At 39.2% G+C, this 20,496-nt stretch overlaps 2 protein-coding genes across 4 annotated transcripts; both read left to right on the forward strand.

The window, feature by feature from the left end:
* The first annotated feature begins 2,091 nt into the window (after positions 1–2,091).
* LOC110063390 (uncharacterized) lies at positions 2,092–3,710 on the forward strand. The gene has a single exon (XM_020770368.2). The coding sequence runs from the start codon at positions 2,178–2,180 to the stop codon at positions 2,913–2,915; it is 738 nt and encodes a 245-aa protein (XP_020626027.2). The 5' UTR covers positions 2,092–2,177; the 3' UTR covers positions 2,916–3,710.
* A 6,197-nt stretch (positions 3,711–9,907) lies between these two features.
* LOC110063396 (uncharacterized) lies at positions 9,908–20,404 on the forward strand. 3 transcript variants are annotated; one of them, XM_020770387.2, is made up of 3 exons: positions 9,908–10,050; positions 11,713–11,793; positions 18,938–20,404. In XM_020770387.2, the coding sequence occupies exon 3, from the start codon at positions 19,083–19,085 to the stop codon at positions 19,806–19,808; it is 726 nt and encodes a 241-aa protein (XP_020626046.1). In that variant the 5' UTR covers positions 9,908–10,050; positions 11,713–11,793; positions 18,938–19,082; the 3' UTR covers positions 19,809–20,404. The 3 variants fall into 3 exon arrangements, with proteins under 3 accessions (XP_020626046.1, XP_020626040.1, XP_020626054.1); XM_020770381.2 differs by lacking the exon at positions 11,713–11,793; XM_020770395.2 differs by lacking the exons at positions 9,908–10,050; positions 11,713–11,793 and adding an exon at positions 15,001–15,717.
* Positions 20,405–20,496: the final 92 nt, after the last annotated feature.

The following is a 20,496-nucleotide window of genomic DNA, read 5'->3' on the forward strand; positions in this document are numbered from 1 at the left end:
ATTTGCAATCTTTCTAATTGCTTTAAAAGCTTGTCATTTATTAAAGTTCTTAAACTGAAAGATAAAAACCTGTTACGTTAATTATCGTGGCATTTCATTAAAAAAAAAAGGATAACAACCGTTGTTTCATTTGAAACGTACAGTGATCAAGCAGTATAAAACAAAAATTACGATTTAGCCAACGCATGTTTCAACATCAATCACGATCATACCTTAGCCATTTTAGCTATCAAACCTTCCTGGATGATTTAGAAATAAGCAAAGTCCAGCTAAAGTAGTTAACGACCTTGCGTGAGCGGGCACACATTGATGTTCCATGGTAGCGTGCTGTTCATGTGTTGCCGGGTTACTTGTCGCTTCTAACAATAACATTTTAAGTGGCGTATTATACTAAGAAATTTTTGGACGAGTTTAAAAGCGCTAGCTTACTCTTCAAATCCGGTGCTTAGTCTGTACTTAGGCTGGCCTTCCACTCCAATCTATATCATGTGTTGACATTCAAATTTTCGAGTTCAAATTTTTTAATTTGGCCGCACTATGTGAAATGACCATCTCAAGTTCGTTTGCTGAATTTGTTTTTATTACCGTTTGTTTGAATATTGGCCGTGAAAACCTAATTACATAAAAGGGCGTTATTACGTGCACGTGAGTCTTGCTTCTGATCACGGAGCTTCAGCAAATAATAAATTCTGGCTGGCCGCTTTATAGGGGCAAAGACAATAGAAAACCCTCATCGGGACCACTAAAAGGTGGCGCAATATTCAAAGACAACTAAAGTCTTAACGCTAAAAAGGCGTCACGGTTACCGTATGCCTTGAAAGGTGTCTCATGTCCAAGCGATGTGGCGCGTTTAGACTGTAGATACCTAAACCCCTACATCAAATTAAAGCTTATAGAGCAGGCTCTCAAACTACATGTATACAAATTATACAAATAATTTTGAAATAAAAGCTAAATTGTCAAGTCTTTCACGACATCTAAATGCGAGCGTCCGAATCACCTTTTGAAAGTTGCAAGTCATAGTTAATTTTGTTTTCTGGTAAATTAATTTTTTCCTCAGTTTCCGGACGCAAAAAGCTGAAAAATCCTGTCTGCGTTTTGCCATGTTCAATTCCAGTGAAAAGTTATAGAACAGTTTTGAAATAGGATAAAAAATCGCACAAAAATTGTTCTCGGAGAAAAAATATTTCGAAATAAAAAAATTCGCAGGCAAGTTTTTGTTGTTTCTGATATGTCAAACTAACTACTGTTCAAATTTGAAGGCAAACCAACAAATTACCTTTGACTTGTAGCTTTCAAAAGGTGATTCGGACGCTCAAGTTCAGAAGGTAGTGAAAAATTCCGCCATTCGTTTTATTTCAAAATTCTTGGTATTGTTTGATAGCCCGCTCTAAAAGCTTTCATTTGATATAGGGGCTTTTTAAGTATCTACAGTTTAAACCGGACGCGCTATATCGCTTGGACGCAAAAAACCTCTAAAGGTATACGGTAACCTTAATTAGGAGAGCTGTTTTACTGTACACTTATACTCGGTAGTGCTCTTAAAGTTCGTCCAAGGCATAGGATGCTTAAAACTAACCCCCATATTACTCAAAACAGATATCAGAAATGCTGGACTTTGACGGTTACATTTCATTTACTTTCCAACCACAGAATTGAACCAAGAAGAATATCATCAGACACGATTTTGCATTCTCCTGTAAACTGGCAGCACTAGTACAGGGCTACAACAATCATCCGCATCTGCCTACCCAACAAACAAATGTGGTTAAACGTCCTACAGAAAACCCACCAGCTATGACACAATATCAAATCCAATGTTTTTATTAAACAAACACTGCTAGATACACTTTGTTTTGATTCTCGGTTTTTGTGCTCGCCGCGACACGCAAACCCTTTCACATGTGTAATACTGACGATAAAGAGGAAAAGAGTCACGTGATAGCACGACATGAAGTTTTATCTTTCGGATTAAACCAAGACAAATTACGTCTACGAATGAATCTTTCTGTTTAAGTCGATATAAATCAAGTTGCGCACGTCGTCTTGAATAATTGATTTATGGTTTCTGGTGCCCCTCTGTTTGAGTGCTTGTGGAATACCTGTCACTAATATGTCTTTAATTGGCTTTGTTCAAATTTAATTGACTGGCTTTGCAAATCACAGCAAGTGATTTAATGTTATTTAAACGCCTTGTGCGACAAAGCATCGAGGATACCACTTTGCAACAAATCGCCCAACCTTGCGCTAAGCTCTTCGGTATGAACTCTGAGGAAGGGCACGTGAAACGGCCCATGAATTGTTTCATGGTCTGGAGTCGAGAAAAGCGCTACCATATCCTGAAAGAACATCCGGGGATTAACAACGCTGAAGTTAGCAAAGCACTAGGTGCAGCATGGCGAAAACTCTCTGAGCAAGACAAAGAACCGTATATAGAGGAAGCGCGAAGACTCACAGAACAACACAAGATGGAGAACCCAGGGTACAAGTACCAACCAAAACGACGCAAGTCTAAAAGGAAGAGAAAACCAGACAAGAAAACAAGTGCATCAACAACGCCTTATAAGAAAAGCGAAACCCGAAAATCATCTGGTGAAAAGATATACTTGCCGTTTAAAATCATGTCCAGGCCAAGCATATTGCAACTCGATGAATTGAGTGGAAGGCCTTCAGTTTGCTTTCCACCACAGCTTGGTTTGCCTTGCTTCTCGCCAGCCTTTCATGCAGGCACACACGGATTGTGTTCGTGTCATCATTTCTACCCTTCGTCTCATTATTACCCCTCTTGGGCTGGTGGACCGCATGAGCAACTCTACAATATCGGCTGTGCTTCTTATTTTAGACCTTTCAACGTTCAGGAAAAGCCACAACCAGATCGCAAAGGGGAAACCATCTTCCGTCATTACAAGATGTGATTCAAATCGTGATTCAATCTTTAAGTTTTTTTTATTATCATTATTATTTTGTATATAGTAACTTAGCAGAAAAGTGTCTTGCTGATATGGAAAACGGTGCCAAATTTGAGATCAGAGAACTATGACTGTCTCATAGTACCCGCCACTAATAACATGCCATGAACCAATATCTTTAATAAGAGCCTCTTCCAAGCTTTGACACCTACAAAATCTTTTTTTCAAACTCATGTTTTCCTATATTTAACAATGGCCAGGAGACTATGATTGAAATTAACGTGGACCTCGGTCGTAATTCACTATATATGCATTGTAGACTATTGCCAAACTACCTTTAATACACTGACAGTTAGCAGGCAACTTTAGTCACTTTAGTGGTTTGCATGTTTATCTTTTTGCTAAGAAGAGGCACTTGTTTTCACGCAGAGATGCTAATAACTTAATCGAAAGCCACGCTTCAAACGAAAACATGTCACAGCATATTTGACCACAATACGTTGTTTACTATGAATTTGAAGTGATACAATATAGTTTATGAATTCAGTCGTTCGAGCTGTGATTTGAAAAGATGAGAGGCCCCATGGCGAGTGGCTGGGCCCGTTTTGATTCATACGTACAACTCCCTCCCCAAATCCTGGCGCAACGAGTACTTCACTTGAACACTTACCTCAAGATTATTATAGTGCAATTACAAACCGAAATGCAACATGGTCATGATGCAACATATTGCACTTTTCAATACTGTCTTTAAGTGTTTGAATTCAGAATAATAAAATAAAAATAAAATAAATAACTTTATTTAAGTGTCACATTTATTTTGCACGGTTGTGCTAATTGGGAACACTGTAAATAAATTAATAAACAGATATTGGAAGTAGAACATAAACTATTGAGACTCCCAACTGGAGGGAGACTGACCAGTTGGCTATTTACACGACGCGGTCGAGGAGTTGAAATCGGGACTATCAAAAACAAATCCAGATAGCGGTAAGGTGGAGAATTATAAACAATTTACTTATTTTGAATTAAATCTTCCTCAACATGCTGCTACCGTCTTTCAAAACTTCCACGTTGTCCATGGCCAACTGCGTGTCAAGCGGTCTCAACGGATCGAATGGTGTTGGATGAACATTTTGGTACTGTTTGACCATGCTTTCAGTAGAGTTTCGTTCATCTCCCAAGGAATAATTAGTGCATATTCTTAATTTCTCTTCACCAGTTCATCTATCCACCCGTCGGCCCGTCCATCCGTCCGTCCGCCCATCCGTCCGTCCGCCCATCCGTCCGTCCGCCCGTCCGTCCGTTCGTCCATGCTTCCAATGTTCCATTCATCCATCTGTTCGTTTGCCTTTGTTTGTTCGCTTGTTTGTTCATTTCGAACCAATTTCTGGTGGATTGTTAAGGCCTGCCATTTAAGTGCAGCTGAACTGATAAAAATAGATATCTGTTCAATGTGTTAAAAGAAAATAGCTTGCAAAATCGTCCGGTGATCATGAAATGCAGGTAAAAAAGATTCCAGTCCGAGAACTTAAGATTCAGGTGAGATCATGACATCTTTCAGCAGATTAATCTTCATGGTACGCGGTCTAAATACAGGCAAAGTTTTAACCATGTGCTAAAAATTTTAAGGCTCACAAAAAAACGTAAACGTTATTAGGTTACCGGTAGTGATCGGAAAGGTGATTTGATCCGAAAGATGCTTGGGGGGAAAACTTAACACAGTTTTGTAAGGGGAAGTTTCGCCTCAATGTCTAAACACTTACCCTGAAATATATACCATTTTTTGACAGAAAAGGTAATCCTTTCATATATCTTTCATAGTAAATGGTACTATTTTCACATACTAGCAATACACCTTAATTTAGAGACTCTAAAATACGTCCTGCAAAATCCCCACCTTTTATCACACCCAGCCTGAAAACAGAATCCCTGTCGGCCGGGGCCTCCCCTTATAGTCCATTATAGGAATTCAGTGACCCTCGACCCGGGGAAACTTGATCAGCCAAGGCGATTCAGGGTACTACAATGTAAAATCCAAACTCAGAACTATAGTATTCGTTAAGCTGTGATTGGTTCCTTTTACTAGTTTCACAGTTTTTACGGCTACAAAGTGCTTGACAAAATGTCCCTTCTCTTCGTTGCAAATTACCATCCAAGCACTGGCTGGGCAAAAAAAAAAAAAAAACACAATCATCGAAGAAAAGCGTCGAAGAATTGTGGCAATATTTTCATGTGGAGCAACGATGCCACAGATACGTTAATCGACCTGTGGTCGGAGGAAACTGTCCAGTTCGCGTTGGCAAAACCTCAAAGGAAACTGGAAAGGTAAACAACACGCTAAAGGTAAGTAACACATTCTACTGGAGGCTAAGTAGTACAAAGTTATTGCTAGCCTTCGATTTGGCGTAACAGCTTTTCACATTAGAGTGTCCTGTCGAGATATCGCATCACCAATCTCGTGGAGAATGTATGTAAATGTTCCACGAGTTACCCTAAAGTTGGAATACCACAGCTCGTCAGGAAAGGATACTTCCACCATGTCAAAGGACGCAAAAGAATGGGGATGCATCCATACCTCTCTTAAACGTGGAGGATTTAGACAACTCAAAATAGCTTGCAGCAGGCCGTATTGTCGCCGCTTTAATGCATGTAAGAGTGGTCCAAGGGACGACCTTGTTTTATCCCTCATTTACGACAGGCGTTTCCGCTTTTTCAAAACAATAAGACATACAATTGCTTTTTGTACTCGAGAAACTGCCATTTTCTTTTTTGATTAGCCGGCGAAGGCGCGCCTAAAATCATATATGAACCGCTGTCATATAAACGCAGGGACTCAGAAATTTAAGAGTGCCGTTCTTGTTTCAGGGGTGCCGTTCAGAAATCAACATTGAAAAAACTTGAACATCTTTTATCGCGTAAATCAAACGGGCCGTTCCCAAAACTATCGGCCCGTGTACCAAAATTTCGGAGTGCCCAAAATGAATGTCGTGTAAATGCGCCTCAGGGTTAGCTAATCAAAAGTACTTATTTTGGAGAACAATGATATCTGGAAACCCTTTTTAGATGCTCTTAAACGTTTTCAGTTGAACAATAATGCGGTTCCAAAATTAGACAAACGTCTATCCGCAACACACAAAGTTCATTTGCAGATGGATCCGGGCAAAAAAATGGCCTTTCTGATGATAAGGTTAACGCCTGCAGCTGTAACAGGATGCCATGGATGTTCGTCTCATCTTATGTTGTCATCGTCATGAAAGCCTGTTGGCAGTCTATTTCCTTGAGATCAGGCAGCGAGTATGAGGCGAGACGTTTTAGAGTACAAAGGGTTGGGACAATACATGAGCGCGGTACTCTCGTCCCTACCCCTATCGTCCATACCGACCCTGGCTTTGCGTTCACGTTCACGGATAAATATTCGCCTGACCCTGAAAGAATAGGCTGGCGCCAGCAGTTTACGTCATGACGATGTTGCTGACGCGCTACTCTACAAAAGACAATTTCAAATGGAGATGATGCATATGGTGGATAAAACTACTAAGAGAACTTCCAAACATCATACGGTACCTAAGCGTCTTAAGCTCTCTTATGAGCATTTCGAAAGGGCCGGTCGTTTTCACTCAACCATTCATATGTAAAGCAGCCATAGAGTTCGCGTGCAGCACTCAAAATAACAAACTCCGTTGATATGGAAACGTATACTTTTAGTCTGTCACTAGAGACCGACGAAACCCTCAAAGTAGTGACTTAGCAAATAAACAAGTCATCCTTCAGTACAACTGAAAAGCAGTTTGTAGTAACTGTTACCCAGAAACGAAGGACAAGAGCAGGACTTTTTTCTCTGACATTGAAGCAAGAGCACGTACGTTGTTGTGAAAAGAAAAAAAAAACGAACCCATCTGTATTTATTGTTGACGGCTGATCTCACGCTACTGAGAGGTTTGTAAAATACTTTACATTTCAAACTGGCAAAACGTTCAGGAAACATTTGTAAATGATGCGACCCGTAAAGGGATGTTGGTCGGCACCATCTAAGAATAGCTTTCTTATGCAGGAAGAATTTTAGAATTTCAGTGTATTGACGCGGGCGCCACCACGTGCGTCTCGTGGAATTCGATTCATCTCCAGGAAATGCCCCCATGCTGTTCAAATCCCCTCAAAGAGAGAAATTGCTTTTAATGTATGGGTTCTGGCTAAAAAGCATTTGTCATTTTAATTTTAAGAGAACAAACAGTACATGGTGAATATTTTCCCATTTAAGAAAAGCATTTCCTTACTTTTCGTGCAAAGCTGGAGTTTGCTAAATAGCATGGCTACGGTTCAAGACAGGCGTCCTTTTTCACAGTTTTTCTTCAACCAAGACAGGCAAATCTAGCAATGATAGCATTTTTGTGGTAAAGAAAAGAAAATCAAAATTGCGTAATGGTGGATAAAGAAGAACATCTCTGTCATAATAACCGTTTTCCGTTTGTTTTCGTTTTGCAGAGGCCAATTTCAACGGCCCGCATTCATTTGAATTTATTCAGTAACATTGACCCCCTCGAAGTAGAGAGTAATGAGTTGGCGGCCAAATGCATGCAAAGTTTTTGGCCTAGTTTTCGCTCAATTTGTGAGAATTGCAGTGGTGTAATTCGATGTTCTATTGATAGCAGAAGCTTAGGATGTGTCTTTCGACGGTTACTGGCCGTCAGTGGAGAAAAATACCGTTAGAATTTCAGAAGAGGCAACTGATATTTGCCTTTGACGGACTCGCCGTGTGTGTCCTTGAAGAGGAAATGTCGTGCTTTATGCGAGTGATTCCACCGTTTTGGCCGAGGGCAATTTCGTCATTTCAAAAGAAGATGATTTGAATTGTTTCTTGACCCCCTGGAAGAGGAGAGGAAATAATCGATGGCCTGTTTCAAAGATCATGCCCTTGTTGATTGTTTTGAATTTACGGAGCATTCGGAGCAGCACGCAATGGCACAAGTGATGATGGGTTGGAGTTTGCCAAGGCAGAAGTTTGATCTTTTTACTCATTGCCACGACATAGATTGACAGCAGGATGAGCTAAGGAAAGGTTCAATCTAACGCACATTTTCAGAAGAAGAACACCAGACCAATTGACGTTTCCACGTTTTCCAATTCAAATCGCATAAATGTCAGTGAAATGGAATATAAACAGTGACTGTTGATAACAAAGAAACACGCAAGGTAATATATAAATACAAAAAGCGATCGTTTTTATCAGATTATTTATCGACTAGAAGCGACCGTCATGGCAAGAGGAAGTGCAACATAATAATTTAAAATCCCAGAAGTGTTCTTGCTAGCTGGCAGAGGAAAGTTAAAGCTCTCTGAAACTATTATTCCTGCTAAATATTCATACAAACATTTTGATTGACGGTTTTTGTTTGATTTACAAGGCCTCGTTGTTTTCCAAATTCAAAGGCAACTACAGTGGAATCCCGATTTTTCGAACCTCCAAGGGAAAGAAAAATTTGGTTCGAAAAATCGCAAAGTTCGAGAAATCGGGAGTAAAATTACAGTGTTCGACTGGGGTGAGGGAACAACTTTTGGTTCGAGTTATCGGGAGGTTCGAAAAAATGAGGGTTCGAGGAGTCGAGATTCACTGTATTCGAATAGAAAACATATTCTTTTGGCAATCATTACCTTACAGGAATAGAAAATGGTAAATAAAGTCCCGATAATCACGTGATCGATGCCTGCTAACGTACTTTTTCGTATGTCACAGCTGAGAAGATATTTCCTGATATCCTGTGCATGTAACTGAGAATTAACAGCAGATATCTTTGCTTGGTCCTTTTCTAGATCAGTAGGAAATCAAGCACTCGCTGGACTTGCCAAGGAGTTGTCGTCAAGAGAGATGACATTCTCGACTCAGCATGTAGATTTTTCTCCTTTTCTTTCAGTGCACGAACAACTTGAAAAGCTTTGAGAGTTTTGTCAATAATGGTTAGAGTTATTTCTAAAACACTAAGCGATTTGATTGGGAAGTGAGCCTCTTTATTAAACAGAATGGATCTTTACAAAAGCACAGCCATCCCAGCGTATCAGGTTCGTTTCCATGGAGCTGCCAAATTCCATACCCTATCGCAGAAGGATTTTGGCGGGAAAACAGTGTGACGTTGAAGAGCAGTTGACGGGTGGCTGCGGTGGACGTGACCAAAACATTTTATTAACTTTTTGTTTTAAAACAGGATAAAGATTTCCTTGAATACGTCGCCTGAATTGTACTAGAAACTTGAGAAGCCGAAAATTAATAGCTAACGAAAACGTTTAGTTCAATAGTCGATAGTGGTAACAACTTTTTCACAAACGATAGCAGTGAATGAAAGAATCTAATCATCTTATCGCTCTCGCTTTATCTAGAATAAGCTTATAATAAGTTTTGGGCACATGGAAACATGTTGTGGTTTTACAGCACTGTCGCTTATTTAGAGATAAGCCAAAAATTAAATGTGAGATAAATGGGATCATAAAAGTTTTAATATTTTTAGCAGAAAAAAACTGAGCGAGTGGTTGTATATCAGCTTATCTCATGTAATGTTGGGTCGTATTTACTTCATGATGACACATGACCATGCATTTACATACGGATCCAGTTAATCTTGTACTTTGCCTGATGTTTTCCATTCATGCATATATTTTTGTGTTTGTACGAATGGTTTCGTGTAATGAAAAAATATGGCGAACGTGTTTCTTGACGTCAACTGTCAATTTTTATGGCACGTACAGTATACAAAGAAAACTCCAAAAATATATTATATATATACAAACCTTTAAGATTATTTTAATACACTTGGCCTTCTGGAAGCAGATGGCCGATTTCACAATGCAATAAACTTTTCTCTGAAGGTTTTCAAAACATGCATAATTTTTAATTTATGTTCGCAGAAAGAGTACTACAGCTGTAATTACTATTCGGCGTGCAGCCTCTCGCTTAAAATTCATTGTTTATCTAACTCTCACTCGGTCAATGTTAATTATATTCAGGAAACGTAACTGATACCTCATGGTGTTACACATATTTAAAAAGCCCCCATTCAGTTCAAAGCCCTACAAGGTGCCTGGCTAGGAGGGAAATTATCGAAGCTAGTTTCTCGACAAATTCAATCCAAGAAACTCTAGATGATAAACGGTAAGATCATGTTTCTTTCAGTTAATACAAGCATTTTTTAACGGCCAAGATTTGCTTTGTTCATGCAAGTTTTGGAAAAAAATAAATTCAAATATATTACGCTTAGTCTATACATCCGGCATGTAGGCCAAAATTTCGAAGATAGCTGTTACATGCACCGGTGTAATATATTTGACCGCAAAATATTGTGCGGGATTCAGCCGCTCCAACACAAACCGCTTCAATTTGTACAAAGAAATATTTCAATCAGAAAGAAAATGTCATCTATTAAGTTTTCGTATGATATCGAAGTTGCTTGCGTCTGCGATTTTATATCCCAAATTCTAAATTACAAGTGTATCTACAAATTTGGACAATTGGTTCTCAAAGAATTCTGAAAATATATAAGCTGGGAAATGCGATCTTGATTAAAAACATGCCCATCTCCAGCTCACCAATTCAGCCGTTTTGTTTATTCAACTTGCCGGCCTTTGAAAAGTTTGGTAACTGAACTGGTTTCCGTATTTAAAAAATTGTTGCGTCGTTCATTCATCGGACTTACTTAGGCGGTATAAGGTTATCATACTCAAGAAAAAAAAAATGGAAAAACAAACTCATTGAGAATTTTACAACCAAACCATGAATAGATATTTTGTGCCGTTTATGAAATTTTAAAATTCGAACGAATTGGTAAACTGACGAAAATTCGAAACTTGGCAGTAAATTTTACACTCCACTATTGGGAACCCATTGATTATCTACCAACCGTTTCTCATCGACTTTCAGTCACTACAACATATAGTATTTATGCGTGGGTGGAATGACGATTAATTTACATGCGTGCTTCATGGTTGTTTACAACGGTTGGCGAGTCTTCCAGCCAGTAGCTCCCCAGCTGAAGCCTTGACCAATCTCGATTCGTTAGACTCCTACCCCATTCGACGGTTAATAATTCTACTAAAAAAAAAAAGTGGGTTATCAAAGGAAACTTAGATTTCCGCTATACAGCGAAAGTGGGGATAAACATAGTGAGTCGGCAATCGTGGAGAAATGTATAATTTTTGAAGCATCACGGTACGACATGAATAAACAGTATTATTCGTATCTTTGTTCAAAAAAAATTACATCAGGTTAACTGACTACCTGTCCGAAAGGCAATCAATCACCCTTCAACTGAGCGCGACAAGATGCCGTTCTCCGAAAAAATACTTGCCGTCCGTGTCTTTCAGTTATTTTCGATTTGCAGTCCATTTGTTCTACTGAGACTCAGCGAGACACCAAGAAGGGCGTTTTCTCACTTTTTGAGACTTGTCAATCCCGCTTTTACGATAAACGCGAGACGGGCGGCCAAGTAAGTCCATAGGGCAAGCAAGCTTAGGAACTTAAGATAATGTGAAACAAAAAATTATCGGGTTTTGATCAGACGTTACTGCATCACAGCAGCACCCTGCTGGTGGTCTCTGATCTACGACGTTTTAGCTAGCGCTCGCGTAGTAACTGGAACTCTAAAATTTCGATGAAAAGAAAACAAACTGGATTTGTAGACTCAACGTGAAGCCTCATTGACAACAATATGAAAATAAAGCGGTTTGGTGGTGCACAGATTGGACCAGAGAGTCAACTGGTTAAAAACTTTAAAGGTAAAGAAGTATCGAGTTTAACTATGGTTGTTATACTTGACAGAATAAACTGGGAAGTACCTGAAAGGTTCCATGGCTGTTACCCAACATAATCCTCGCTCTAATTTAAACGCAGCTTAACCCGGTACGGAAGATATTGATCAATATTTTTACATAAATGTCTGAATGTTGAACAATTCAAATTTTATTTCAAATTTTAATTTAAATTTATGAGTTAGTACTGATGTGAGAGGATACCTACAGCAGTAAAACACATACAACGAGAACACGAGTGGGGCGACAAATATATTTTTTTTGCGATGAAAACAAATAGTAAAATTGAACGGCAGATTTGATTTGGTTGCATGCGCTTCTAACTAGCTTCACAATATTTACATAAAAAGCGAACAAGATTTAAATAAACATAATGATACAGAGCCGTTTGTCATTTCAGTGAAGGTTACATCCATTCCCAACCATAATTTTACGTATTCTAAACAAGTAAAAAAAAAAATCAAATCAAATCAAATAAACATAAACACGACTAAGATCGAAGAGTTAAACAGATCAAATATTTGATTTCCTGTAGTTTTGGACTCCTTCAAGTAGCATTTTCATTGTAGGTATACTACTCTTGTAGATGCATCCTCGCTCATCAGTAAGAACTCCTAAAATACAAAATACAAAATAGAATTGAAATTATTTAGATCGAATATTTTCTGTAGTTTGGCACTCCTTTTTCTTTCAACTTTACCGATGTCAGTCAACTAAACGACACCGAGCTGAGGCAGCGAGGGTGCCCACTACTGACTGTGAGGGAGAGGCAAGGAGAGCACAAAAACAGGCATAACCTGGATGTACAACGCTGAAACGTAACTGGCAAAGCCTGAATTTAACATGGTGATTTCAGTAAATAAACAGTATGTTTAATACCCTTCAAAGATAAGTTTCTTTTAAAACCCTTAGCGACTTCTGATCTCAAGGTACGACGATAGGTGGGGCATCTCTCTGCTGAACTGAGTGCTATCATTAATTATCTGATCTTGCTGTATTGGGTCATCGGGACACCACAAAGATGGCGGCCTAATTTAGCCTACTTAACAAAATTGTTTTACTTTGAAAATTCACGAAGGGGAGTGACAAACGTGGATCTAGCAGACCACCTGATGGAAAATGATTGATAGATCGACAAGAGGCAGCATGAAATACATAGCGGGGACAACATGCAAGCACCCCAATAAACATGGATGAAGATGAAACTTGAGTAGCACGCGTACTTTCTCGATCAGTCATAATCATGTTATATACCTTTGCCCTTAAGATAGAAAAAAAAACTGATAAAAACTATGCATTGCTAAAGCCAATTCGTCGCATGTATTTCTATGGAATTTACACAACTAATAAATATTTCTTCCCGAACCAAAACAAAACAAAACAAAAAAAACTTGACATTTTACATTTTACACACCTTTTTGATACGCTTTTCCAGGCACCCGCTGAAAAGCTTTCCAATTGTAATCAAGGAATACAAAATAGAGCAGCCCGTGTTTTGACCTACTCAAACTATGACGTAGATGCTGGTCACCTGTTCAAACTTCTCGGGTTTAAAAATTTAACAAGCCAGCGGCAAATTCAAAGCGCTACGATGGTTTATAAGTTTTTGCAAGTGTTGGCTCCAGAAAATCTAAGTTGTAAATTCGAGAGGCGAGAAACCGCGCACAAACTATTATAAAAATAGCTTTAGCTATAGTGGCGCCATTCTTTGGAACAGTCTTCCTTGTGACTTAAGGGAAGTAGAGTCCCTGAGATTCCCCATTGACCTATTCGTCAGCTGTATTGTAGAACCATCAACTTGCTCAGCAACATCATGACTAGAAAGTGGATAAATTGGGCCAAAAGTCCTTGTGCCTTACAGAGTTAAACTGTTAACCGGTGATTGATTTTGTTTGGGCGCATTTGATTTGATATGATCAAATATTGACAGTTAACATCAGTTGATGATAGTCTGACATCCATCATACATCAAATTTCAGTCAAAGCTGAACCAGCGGCGAATCAACGCTTGCCGACGTTGCCTTCTCCTTGGCACCTCTCGGTCTGATAAAGAACGAAACGATGATAACTAAATTTAGTTCGCCAGCCAGGGCATTGTTCTGCATCCGAAAAATAACTTTATTTAAGTGTCAGATTAAAATAGCCGTCTCCCTCTAAGCAGGGACGTTATAAACAAAGTACAAACAGCAAGCGCAAGTGTTTCGGCTAATAATAAACTTCCGAGTCGCACCTGCAAACATGAGACTTCCAAAGACACTTTTCCATGACTGTTGTCTATTTATTGGTTCCGTATAAAAATACATACATGTATAATGAATTTTTTACGTACACTAAATAGCATGGGACTAGCACGAATAAGAGAAGAAGAGCCGTACAGGATTCTAATACTTTCAGCCAGATGACGATATACGTACTTACTTTAAGAGGGTTGCAATACGAATTGGACTTGTTAAATGCCTTCCTTTTTTCAAGAAGAGGCCAAGATCTCATTCCAAAGATTAATTATCAGGTATATTAGAAATTTAATCAATACAAAGGCTGACCAAAATTCGGTAGTTTTTACTGCAAACGGTAACTGGACTAGTAAGAATGGATCATGTGAGTTTTTCAAACCCATCTCGGCCTTCGCAAGGCCCACTAGCATCGAGTTGATAGAAATCACTGAGGCAATTGCCTCAGTTTGTCTGCTAATAGCTACGGCCCTGATTACCTACCTGACTATAGATAGTAGCGATAGTAACGAAGGGAAGCAACGCTTTTGTCATTGCTAATGTTACAAGGTGGACAATGTATATGAAATCCAAAACTAGAAGCAACTAGTTACAAGTATTCTTCCATGAAATCGCTCGAAGGACTGTTGAAATGTAAACCCAGTTTAGTTGATTTGGTATAACTGAAACGCCCAATCACTGGGAATACTTTTCACGACACTTTCCAGAAATGGCTGACCATATTGTTAGGACATGTTTCTATTCAGTGAGACTGATCAAGCCGGTTGGCTGGATTGCATGGTTCCATGAGAAGGCAGCGTGGCCGAGTGGTTAGGTCGCCAGACTTGAAATCCGGAGGTTGCGGGTTGAAGTCCCGCTCTGACCACTAAAATTGGAGTTGTTTCTCCGGTAGACCCTAGTTCAACTCCTCAGTCATGCTTGTAAATAGCCAACTGGCCTGCATCCCGCCAGTTGGGATTTTTAAGCCTATTATGTTTAGTTGATATGTTTGTTTCTTTCAGTTTAAGTGCATGGCACACCTGTGAACTGGCCAAGTGTAGCTAAGCGCATTGACCACTATAAACAACGACGTTTGAAAATATTTTTGGTTGTTTCGTAGTTGGCTTTATCGTAAGGAATCCGTACGTTTACCGTTCTCTGTCTGCGTTTTTGAAACCAGTGTTAAGCCGTTGTAGATCATTTCAACCAGAAACGGGCGCGAAAAATTGAGAATTATTTTTTATCGTGCTGCAATCAAGTCAGTTTTGCAAACGGAGCTCAATGTTGTTGGGAGACAAGTCGAACAAACGAAAGTGGTTGATCCCAATACGACCAGGTATATTTAAGGTAGAAAACATGTCATCCAGCTGGCGCACCAGGATTCTCATTTTCTTGATCAATACAGATCAAAGGGTTTACAAAAAGTAAGAAGGTCTCTTTGCAGGGAAAGAACCACTCAACCATTCTTCTCTGAGCAAAGCAGAAGCAAAGAGCAGGCATTAAGCCACGCACACCCTTGACCTATCCACACGTGCTGGGCAATATCGTGCTGTCGAATTTACATAGAAAACGCACTACCGTGATGTTGGCATGGCAACATTTATGTCGTCCGGAAAGCGACCAGTTGTTCTGCATTCAAACTCAAGACAGGCACAATGACCCTTAAAACAATGCAACTCAGTACAACGTAACACATTTATAGTAAAACGACTATGAGGCAGTTGCTCTAAGCATGCTTTAAGCCAATTTAATTTCAGTCTTTGACGCTGTTTTAATCTGTCGGAGGGAACGCTTCATTGGCAAAAGTAAGTTATTCCGCGATCCATTTCATCAACGCACCCTCGCGTTTATCAGATATATTTTAGTTATTTCGACTAGACGTGGACGAATTCATCCTTTATGCATGGTTACGAGAAGGCGATGAAGTGACTGATCTACTTGGCAAATAATTAAGGCATCGCATGATCAAATGAGCGTAGAATCAATGTAAAATCAGGCGAGATATATCAGGATTCCGTTTTTGTCTTGACACTTGGATAATTCAAGCCGAACGTGTAAACAATTTCAAAGATTTTCATAAAATTGGCTTAATTATCGACTGGTTGGCGAGAAAAAAATAAGTACTTTACCTACAGTTCTTATAGAGAATATGAAACCATTTTAAAGAAATCTGTGAAGAATGCCTATGAAAGGGTAGGTGTTCACGATCTATTCTCAATGCTGTCGCTTCGTTGACAAGAAAGGGCGATCATGCCTTTTTATTTATTTTCATTTGACTACAAGCGACTTTCGGGAATTTATTCATCTTCAAGATGTCTCAAGCGGGACCATTTGTATCTCAAATTTGTAAATCGATGTTTAAGCAGCTTTTTCGTTCATTTGTATTGTGGCTAAGTGATTTCTGACCGTACAAAATAGCAGCTGCGGCTTTCAAGCTAAAAGAAATTAGTTCATTGAAATTAATTCGACCTATTTTGCATTTCAAAACAAAAATTCGTGAATCCTTAATGACTGAAGTGCAAAGTAATTGTTGTGGTTACAACAAAGAATGACTGCTTAATGAGAAGACAAAATTGTATTAACTTTTTCAGAACTGCTCTGGCGATCTGTTCCTATCTTTGTGAAAATTTTCGGGCTTACGGGGTAGGCCAGGACGAAAATTACGGTTTGGTGAATTAAAAACCTGCGATCGATCTTGATTCTTGTTCTTTGTTCATTGTTCCTATTTATGTTGCCACCTTCATTATAACAAGTTGTAATTGTATTCTACAAAGACCATAGCTGCGAAATGAAAAGAATTTTAAAATCAGCGGAGTGGAGATTTTGACGAATTAAATACTGCTTTTTTTTTTTTTTTTTTCAAAAAAAAAAAAAAAAAAGATTGCCAGCCAGAATGCGTTATGTAATCGTTCAGTTCGTTGGGAGAATGTAGCGTGAAAACCCAGTCTCAAAACCTTTGAAGCTACTCATAACATAATTTATGAAGAAGGCGTGAATTATGCTAAAAAAGTGCGGAAAGAAAGACGTCTTGTTGAATCACTGCATGTTTTCTGTATTTATTTTATTTTCGTTTTATTTTTGCTCTTAACCCAGATGTTGTTTGATTTTTACTCGTGGAGTCGTTGTAAATGTGAATTCCTTTTACACCGAGAACTGAGCCAGTATAATTTTCTCCAAATCCATAGATTCCAACCGTTTCAACTGAATAACAAGCTGAATTATAAATATAACCCCTATTATCTTTGGTACAGGTGACCGTGAAACTGTCACTATATAATTTGCGTACAGAGAAAACGCCCTAACCTCCGGACGACGCAGGCTACTATTAACGTATTGATCGTAGCGTTTTCTCGATAGACGTTGCGAGAGCAGAATTCCAGACATGTCATATTTATGTGCTTTGGGGTGATTTTTTTTTCCTTCACCACGTGGTTTTTTTATCTTTAGCATCTATCAGCATAAACTGAAAGCAATTAGCACACACGTCTGTATGGACAGAAAAGTTTGAAAAGCATAACGTGGGCTGGGAGTTCATTTTATCATCTAACAAATCCTTTGATCGTCCAGTTGTCTCAAGTCTGAGCATGGCTTAGGACATCTGCGAAAAGTACAATAATTTACTCGAAATGAAAACAGCAGCTTGTCAGCGCTGTCTTTTCATTGGAACATTGATTAATTGTCATTAGTCGAGTATTTCCATATCTGACGCTGGGATAGGCGAAAGAAGTTCAGTACAAATTGGCGGACAGATGAATGAACCTAAGCTAATCATCGGCGCGACTTAGTATGAATATGTGTCAATGAAACTTTCAAACTCTCAGATAACTAAGAGCACCCAAAAGAACAGCATCTCGACTTCTCGTATTACGGCACAAAAACAACAAAATAAACACCACCACTCAAGACACCATGTGGGTATAGGCTTCGCAAAACGTGCACGTCGATTTCACTGCTAACACTCGCATTTAAATTTTGTCAGAGAATAATGTGTATTGGTACCACCTTCCTGTTGTTGTGTGTTGTGTTCAAAGAAACTCAATAATCTACCCAGTCAATTTCTCTTGGATCCTCTGCACACGTGGTGCAATCTTAGATAAAACTTCTTTGAGATCCGCTACTGAACAAGGAATTAGCATAACGTGACAGTCATCTCGATATGAACCTGCCCTACAGGATCTCACAATGTGCTTTTAAATATTATGGAAGATTGTTTACGAAATCTAAGACAAAAGAGCCGGTGTCTTTTCCTCTGAAGGACAAGAATTCCACTAATGTATACACTGCAATCGCAAAACAAACTCCGTCAACTAGAACTTTCTCTGAAGCGCCGATCAAGAAGTGGTCACTCAGTGCTAGTGGAGTCAAGAAAAATGAAAAGAACCTGTTTTAATCAAACAATCCTTAGCTATACCTCTAACTGTTTCTTTGTAATAATTCTTATCATCGATACGACGCAATTTGAAAGATGTCTGTGTTTTTCCCGCCGGCCAGCCTTGTGCTATTTGCAGATAGGAAAAATATAAAAAGACTGAAAAAATTGACACACTCGGTTCCTAACATATGTGAACGCAAACAGCTTTCTCTTACTTCTTAATATTCCTGACGCAAATATATTGTGGTCTCGTAACATGCAATATTCAAGCCATCGACTGACAATTTTAATTTAATTTGATGGCCCTCGTTGTTTTAGTTTCACTCGAATACATTTTCTTGGATCACAGAAGGTTTTAATCGGTTACTTTATATTTAGGTGACACGCAATTCCATCGAAGGCACGTAAAGCAAAAACTGAAATAAAAAATAAATTTAAAAAAGACTTACTGAGAAACCCAAATCCATGATAAAAACCAAATGGGATGAAAAACTCTAAGTAGTGAGTAATTTCTCGTGTAGGATTTCATGAATGATGATCGCTTCCAAGTAGACCTGCTGCTTTGTTGTCAGAGATAATGGCTCAACGGGTGCAATTGATTGGTTTTAACCAATCATATCGCCCCATTAATAGTTGAACTTATATGTTTTCAGGTGGCCCGATGGCAAGTGTGTTGTGTGAATTGGACTAGTTACCGGGCTAGCACTCCGCGCTCCGCGCCAAGCTAGTCGACTACATCAGCTCGCGCGGAGTAAGGCTTACTACAAGCCGAAGGCAACGGTCATAATCCCCACAGAAATGGCCTTAACAAGCAGTTTGCCTTGTATAGACACGCTCTCGTTCCAGCTTAGTCGGCACGGGCTCGACGAAAACCGCAACATAAAACCAGCTTTTTACTACTCCTGGTCGGAACCTTTCGATTTAGACTTTGCCGGAAAGGCTCATAGTAATCCTAAGCGAAGTCGAAGCTTACCAAGTGCTTTGGTGGCGAAGCGGAAGGATACGGCACAGCCTGGATTGAAACGAGCGAGGGAGAGAGACGAGAACTCGGAGGAAACATGCGGATTTGTAAGGGCAGGAGCTGAAATCCATTCAACCAATCTTCATACATCGACAGGGCGCCTAACTTTATCAGTTAATAAATATGCAAATCAAGCAAACAGGCATAAAGAATCAGACACCGCCGCGGACTTGACTGAATCTTCAGATGACGAAGTAAGTGGACTCCTAGTAAATCCATTAAGCTCAAACACAGATTTACTGCCGCCGAGTGTTCTCACCGAGATTACGGGTTCGCACAAGTTGATCCAGAACAGAAGTCGAACGCCGAGCGACTCCGGTCCACTTAAACGCACCTTGGAGGTAAATGAAAACGCCAATGACAAGAAAAGACGTCGTCCTAGGCTCGACTTTGAAAAGATGCAGCTCTCCAGAAATGCGTTCGTTCATGTTCCGAAGAGCGATCGCTCCATCCTTGATGAGGTGTATTTCAGGCCAATTATAGCATTTAACATGGACGAGTGACGATGAACGTGACAGAAAATAACGTTTATTAGCGTGAGAAATGCAAACGACCAGGCCAGCAAACACAAATAATCTCAGGTAAAAAAAAATAATCGCACAGTGTTGTTGAAGAATAGTCAAGTACGAAGGGACAATTAGCATACGTCTTTTTTATCATAATCTCGGAAGACTGTTTTAAAGTAAACTTTATGTGCCATGCATTGCGTTTAGAACTTTCGCCGTTCCCGTGTTGGAAATAGTGAATTGGATTCATCAGCTGTTTGAAATGACTGGTTGGCGTGGGTTCCGCCAAACAAACATATATTCAAAATTAACATCCGACTGCTAACACAAACCGCGACGCGATATAGATATCTATAGAAAGGTTGGTTTCATAATTGTATCTAAAGCTTCTATACAAAAAATGATTTTATTTCAAATAGGACCGTAGAAACCAAGGGGACTGTGGTGTTGTAAAAAAAAAAAAAAGAAAGAAAAGAAAAACGGGGAAAGCAAAGCTTTTCTAGAACTTGCAATTTAATATAAAACAAGGGTTGAAGCAATTCGTACCTTGTGTCATCACGAAACATAAAAATAAAGAGAAATTTATTTATCAATGAGAGCTCTTTGTGATGAGACTGTGCAATTGTATGAATTGCGGTTTTGGCTGAAAACCTTAAGTCTCATGTGCGGAAAACATTAGTTACTG

This window comes from Orbicella faveolata, unplaced genomic scaffold (assembly GCF_042242905.1).
Source record: "Orbicella faveolata isolate gen_17 unplaced genomic scaffold, um_ofav_v1 contig_12, whole genome shotgun sequence".
Taxonomy (NCBI): Eukaryota; Metazoa; Cnidaria; class Anthozoa; order Scleractinia; family Merulinidae; genus Orbicella; species Orbicella faveolata.

What these genes read in the sequence shown, in the direction of transcription:
- LOC110063390 (XM_020770368.2), top strand. Translation starts at nt 2,178, where the DNA reads ATGTTATTTAAACGCCTTGTGCGACAAAGCATCGAGGATACCACTTTG.
- LOC110063396 (XM_020770387.2), top strand. Translation starts at nt 19,083, where the DNA reads ATGGCCTTAACAAGCAGTTTGCCTTGTATAGACACGCTCTCGTTCCAG.